We start from the raw sequence: 7,240 nt of genomic DNA on the forward strand, positions 1-7,240 counted from the left end.
TACTCTGTTTGGAAATCCTGCGGGAATTTCCAATTACCTCATTTAATTCCTACAATGGATTTGTTCCGCGAAGCACCGTTGCAAATGCAACGCACGTCAGAGGGCGCGCGGAAAAGTTTGGTGGCAACCAATGCTCGTGACGTAGGAAGGCGTCAGTCGATGGAGAGTCGCGTCGAAACCGGATCGGATCGAATCGGCAGAGACCGAGTCCTGGTGTCGTTCCCGTCCCTATTTCCCCGGATGGGTGGAGGTGCCAGCGGCGTTTTTGATCCTAATGCCTCCTGTCTCTAATGTGGGCAAACACTGAATATAAAAAATACAAATAAAAATAAAACAAAAATAAATACATAACTTAACCCAAACGCATGGGAGGGGGCGGGTAAATACCGTATAAATTAAGTTCATGTTCAAAAGCGTCCACGCAGAGTTCCAGTTCTTAGCCACAGCATCCGCGCCACGTGGCGTTGCCAGGCAACTTTCCTCCGTCTTTCGGCCTGTACAGAGAGTATCTGTCCCTCTTTCCGCCGCTTTCTCGCGGCCACAGTCCCAGGGATGCCGGGGGGAGGGAGGGTGGGAGGGCGGCGTGGGAGACCCGCGGAGGCCGGCTCACCGTTGCTGCGACGGCCGCGGAAGCGCGCCGGAGAGCGGGGGCAGCGGCGGCGGCGGCTCGGCCCCCTGCAGACCGTGGAGGAGGATGCGCGGCACCAGCGGCCTCTGCAGGGCCGGAGGGGGCGCCGAGGGCCCCCGGTAGAGGTAGAGAGCCGCCCCGGGGTCCAGGTTGGACACCAGGCTCTGGGGGTAGAAGTACGGGGACGGGAACATCCTCTGCAGGGCGGAGTAGTTGCCGGCTTCCGCTAACAGCTCGAGTCCCACCGCAGTCTGTCTCTTCCATTTGGTCCTAGAATTAAAAATGCATTATATAGTGACATTATATTAACCTCAGTCCACCATTTTTAAACCTCTTCACTGTTTTTGATTTGATTTGATTTTTTTTTTATTGGGAAAAAAAAGTGTATTAAAAAAATCCCACAAAATATCCAAACTAAAAAAAACAATATATGTCCCCACAAATACACACACACACACACACACACACACACACACACACACACACACACACACACACACATATATATATATATATATATATATATATATATATATATATATATATATATATATATATAACAACAAAAACAAGTTAAGACTGCACTATTTTCTGTAAAATATTTTTAAAGGCAATGTCAAATGTATGTAGGAGTCCCGGATGCCCGGATGTACATTTAATTGAATTGATTCGCGGGGTCCTAATGGGGTCTGAGTGGGGAGCAGCTCATGCAGGAAGCGATTCAAAAATCTGCATCCTGCCACATGTATTCACACCCAGGGATATCTGTTTGATTGTCAATATGCGCTCCATGCAGGTGAATAATTCATAATAAAAGATAATTGAGTAGATATAGTGGTTTGTTTGAATTATTGATATGCACACATGCAACAATGTATTATTCATTCTGCAAAGTGTTGTGTTTTATATTTATTTACGTCACTTATCTGTCTGAGGCAAGGCGTTGGAAATAAGGGCTTATTAAACAATAATTGCTCAAATTAAAAAAAAAACTCTAGTGAAAATGTGTTTGGTATAGACAACCTAGGCAATCGGGTTTTGCATTGTAATTTTATTTTATCCTATTTGTAAAGTTAAAAATCTGTTATTGACATAGGTAATGCGGGGTTTTTTTTCTACTGGAGGAGTAACGTGGCCAAAATAATACTAATAAACCAAAAAACATAGTCCTGGTGTCTCAAGAGGAAAACTTTTTATTTATATCCAAATAAAATAACAGAAACTATGTCTGACAAACACACGTTACGTTTGGTTATAATTTCCAGCGTAGGTGCCCTAGAAATAAAATAAAATAAAATAAAATAAAATAAGATAAAATAAAATAAAATAAAATAAAATAAAATACAATAAAATAAAATAAAATAAAATAAAATAAAATAAAATAAAATAAAATGTTTGCGTTTCCTGTATAGTTGACGCTTCTGTAAAGTGATGTGGTGTGTTGTGTGTTGTTGTTTTTCCTATGTGTGTGTGTGGGTGTGTGTGTGTGTGTGTGTGTTTACCTTCTGTTCTGGTACCAGGTTTTCACCTGGGTGTCGGTGAGGTTCAGGGAGGCCGCCAGCTCCATGCGGTCCTGCACGCTCAGGTACTTCTGCCGCTCGAAGCTGCGCTCCAGCTGGGCCAGCTGGTGGTCCGTGAAGGCCGTCCGCGCCTTGCGGGGCTTCTTGAGCCGGACCTGGGGGCTGTCCCTGCTGCTGGAGATCTCCCTGTCGCCCTCCTCCTTCACTGCGAGGCAAACACACCGGGTGGGGATTTAGGTCGTTTTATTTCCTATTTTTCTTTTAATTTTCGGTTCACCTTTATTTAAACCAGGTGAAGTCCCACGGGGATTCAGTATCCAGAGAACGAATACAGTGTTGCAAAGAAATCATAAAAGCATTAAAAACACACAGTGCTATACTTTACTGTACTATAGTGTACAAACTATTATTTTACGTTTTTGTATTTAACCGTGATTTAATCAGGTCAGACTCAGTGGAATTCAGTAACACAAAAATACTATAAACTACAAAACACTATACAAACAAAATGTACTATACTTAAAGAATTACTATACTATACTAAAACACACTATGCTATACTATTATATAATTGCATGCACCAAACTATACTATACTGTACTATATTGTACAATACAATACAATACAATACTATACTGAACTATACTAGAATTGTATATACTATACTATACTATACTATAATTGCATATACTATAGTACAGTAAACTATACTATACTAAACTATACTATAATTGTCTATACTATACTATACTATACTATACTATACTATACTATACTATACCATACTATACTATAAATACCGTACTATACCATACTATACTGTACTATCCTATACTATACTGTACTATACTATACTATACTATACTATACTATACTATACTATACTAAACTAAACTACACTTGTACAAGCACTTGTTTCTATATTTTTGGAATCAACCTTTATTTAACCAGGTCAGACTCTTTTCAGTAACAAAAAACACTATGAAGTAAAAAAATTAACAAATAAAAATCGTTAATACAATACGAAAGTAATTATTATAATATAATCAAATATAATATCATATCATATAAAATAATATAACACATGTATTTAAAATTCTTTTTTAACTCGGCGAAGTCCCGTTGAGATTCACTATATCTTTTCAGAAATACAGTGTTGCAAAAAACGTATAAAAACAAAGCTACAAAAAACAGATAAAATAAAAGGCACAGAGCTTAACACACGGTGTCCTAAGCTTAAACCCATGGCGAGAGGGAACATAAATGGCTGGAAATAAAGCCTCGGCCTCAGCAGGGGGAAAAAACCCCAATAAATAACAGTTTTTAAAAAAACGAGAATGAGCCAACAAAACAGATTTCAAACTTAATCTGCCTAGAAACATTACTTTAATTAATTGCATTGTGTTCAAATATTAACCGTGTTCACTCTTGCCATCCTGTGTTGTGGGCCCGTGCCTACGGGGCTGTATGATATTCCGATTCGGGCCTAAATCGTCCTGAAAAGCTCTGGCAATATTCACACTTTCAATCTGACATCTCCCCGTCAGGAGTATTTGTTCTTTATTCTTTTATTTTTTATTTTATTTTTTTTTTCCTGTGGTGTCATGTCAGGGCTTGCATTGATATACAATTCTCAGTCAAAAAAAAAAAGAGAAAAAGAAAAAAGAAAAGTGGAGGGGGGGGGTGGGGTGGAGGAGGGGGGGGGGGCCGTGAGGCGAGAGATGTTGGTAGTTGAATAGTTGAGTCGTCTCAGGGAGCACGATAATCCGCCTAATTGAGCCACGAGGGAAGGGAAGAGCCTTTCAACCGCGACCGGAGAAACTTCACAGCCCCGTGGAAATGAGTGAAATAAAGAGCCGGGCGGCTGATTAGCGCCGGGACAAATTGCATCAAATCCCTGAGATTTTTCAGGAGGAGGATCGGTGCGAATCAAAGCGCGCGGGGAGGGGACGCGGGGCGGCGGGGGGGGGGGGGGGGGGGGGGGGGGGTATCCGCGGATCCACGAGTCGGCGCGAGGGCCCGCGCCCGGACGTGCACGTGCTCACGCGCGCGCAAACGCAATTAGTCGCGCTAATTGACCGCGCGAGGCCCTCTCCGGTCGGGCAGAGCTCGTGCAGCGCGACGGCGTTGTTTTCTATTTTTCGGTTGATGCTGCAGGAAACGACATTGTGGTCAAAAGTGTCCTCGGTGGTCATTTTAGATGGTGAATGTTGGTTGAAGATCTTTTGATGATAATAATAATAATAATAATAATAACAATAATAATCATAATAATCATAATAATAATAATACAATAAATACTCTCAACCGTTACAGCAACACAACAATATAAATAATAATTAACAATATAAATACTCCTACTCCTACTTTTATTATTAGGATTATGATTATTATAATAATGATTATTGTTATTGATAATAATAATAATAATAATAATAATAATAATAATAACAATAATAATAACAACAATAACAACATTTATAATAATAATAATAATAACAATGATAATAATCTTCATCACTATAATAATGATAATAATTATAATGATGATGATGATGATGATAATAATAATGATAATAATAATGATACAAAAAAAAATATTATTATTATTAATAATAATAATAATAACAACAACATTTATAATAATAATAATAATAATAATAATAATAACAATGATAATAATCTTCATCACTATAATAATGATAATAATAATAATAATAATGATGATGATGATGATGATGATGATAATAATAATGATAATAATAATAAAAAATAATAATAAAATAATAATAATTATAAATAATAATAATAATAATAATTATTATTATTATTATTACTATTATTATTATTATTAATAATAATAATAATAATAATAATAATAATAGTAACATTATTATTATTATTATTATTATTATTATTATTATTATTATTATATATGTATCCTGTCATCAGATGCTCTTATTTTTCTCTCACTTATTAAGAATGGGTTTGTTTCTTTTAAAGGTGCCCACAGCAGTTGACTGCCTTCCAGGCGCTGCTTCATTAAACTGTCAATGGAGGTGACATGTGTGTTATGGCTGACATGATTGGAAACAGAGAGGCCCTTGATGGCATTTATCTGGAGGCGACCCTGTCATCTTCCCTCCTTTGCCTTACTGACATCAACAGATTGCTTTCAAGACACCTGATCATTTAAACAAACGCACTTCAGTCAAATTTGAAGAGAGAGAGAGGGGGGGGGGCACCTCTCATCATATGTGCACGGCACAATTATATTTATTTTATTATAGTTGTGATTATTATTATTATCTTTGTTTTTATCTGTGTTTTGCTTTCCTCTACTGGGTACTTCAAAGGCCAACCAGTAGCTACTGAATGATGCCGGGTTATTGGCAAGATGATCCACTGTGATTTGTTTTTAAAATTATTATATTTTTCCACAATTTAGAGTAAAAATGCATTTCGATCATTTCAATGTTTTTCGATGTATAATGTATGCAAACACGCTGCTTTTTTCCCCCGAAGTTAAAGATCAATACATGCAGACCCTGCTATATTATTATCTTTGTTATTATATTTGAATCCCCTCAAATAGAATTTTACTGTTGAATGTTTGAGTGAGAGTTTTGCGACTTTTCCCCCACGCACGCGTGTGACTCTGCAAAAAATGTATATATCTTTTAACAAAATCGCGTTCATCCCAAAATCTATACCCTCAACGCCAGCGCAGCGCACCCCTCACCTTTATATTCACTGTCCGACGAGGAGTTGCTGTGGATCTTCTCCATGAAGTCGTCCGCCAGCTTGGACGCCAGTCGCCCCGTCTCCTGCGTGGGCTGCCCGTTGCTGGAGTAGGGCGCGCAGGCGGCCAGGGGCTTACAGTCCGCGAGGATGTCCCGGATCAGGAAGGACGAGGTGACCGTCCGCTGCTGCGAGCCGGCGGAGATCTGCGCGTGTTGCAGGTGCTGCGGGAGCCCGACGCCGTGCAGCAGGCCCGGCGCTCTGTCGCGCGGCGACGCCGCCGCCTCCGCCGCGGCCACGCACTCGCGGCGCGGCGACGGCGGCGACGAGCAGCCGCTCTCCACGTCCGACCTGGGGCTGAAGTCCAGCGGCGAGCGGCACTCGATCCCCGCCGCCGCCGCCGCCAGGCCGTCCCCCTTGGACACCGGACTCCCGGGCCGGTGGGAGAGCAGCGACTCGATGCCAAAGCTGGATCCGTTGGCGGACGGCTCCATCACGGACGGACTCGTCGATCGGCGCTGCGGAGCTCTGTCCTCCCCGGCCTCACACGACCATCTGGGTTAATTCGGGACAAGTTCAGGGGAGTCGCTCGTCCCCGCTTTATCCAGGCGCGGAAAGGAACCACGCGTGTTTTCGTTACGGGGCTCTGCTTATACGGTGTAATAATCCTCCGCTATGAGAAGCTTTTTTTTTTTTTTTTAAATACTTCCAGCTCAAGTTATTTTACAACAATCTTCCGCGCGTCCGACGTCTCGGCGGCGCTCGGTGCGTTGGCCTCCTCCTCGGGCGCCGTGGAAACTCACCCGGTGGGACGTGGCGGGCGTCGGACCAAGCACTCGCACGGACCCGAACCGGGATTTTTACTTTTCTTTTCTTTTCTTTTCTTTTCTTCTCTTCTTTTCTTTTTTTCGTTGTTGTTTCAGAGTTCAACGCCCCGTGAGCAGGTTAAAAAAAAAAAAAAAAAAAAAGCCACCCACGGCCACGCGAGCGCCGTTTCAGCACCACGGACAGGTGCGGCCGCGTGCCGCCGCGTTCAGGTGCGCTTCGACGCCGCCGCAGGTATCGCTCCTCGCCCGCGCGCAGGTGACGAGGGTGACGGTGACGGCCCGTGGAGCGGCTGCCATGTGGCTCGCGACGTGGGAAGGAAACGCGCGGGGCAGGGAAAGGCGGCAAGGGAGTAAGGGAGGGAAGGAAGGGAGGGAGGGAGGGAGGAAGGAAAGGAGGACGGGAGGGAGGAAGGAAGGACGGAAGGGAGCGGCGCGGTGAGAAAAAGAAAAAGACAAAAAAGGGGTAAAAAAAAAAAAGAGGAGTGGAGCGCGTGGAAAACACCGGCGGCGAGAGAGTGGGTGCT

At 42.3% G+C, this 7,240-nt stretch overlaps 1 protein-coding gene across 1 annotated transcript; it reads right to left on the reverse strand.

The window, feature by feature from the left end:
- Positions 1–606: 606 nt before the first annotated feature.
- On the reverse strand, positions 607–6,383 carry barhl1b (BarH-like homeobox 1b; the record flags this gene model as incomplete). The annotated part of the gene is made up of 3 exons (XM_080018026.1): positions 607–898; positions 2,131–2,353; positions 5,891–6,383. 3 exons carry the CDS (start codon positions 6,381–6,383, stop codon positions 607–609), a joined length of 1,008 nt encoding a protein of 335 aa, XP_079874152.1.
- Between the last annotated feature and the right edge of the window lie 857 nt (positions 6,384–7,240).

Source organism: Zeus faber (assembly GCF_960531495.2).
Source record: "Zeus faber genome assembly, chromosome: 17".
Taxonomy (NCBI): Eukaryota; Metazoa; Chordata; class Actinopteri; order Zeiformes; family Zeidae; genus Zeus; species Zeus faber.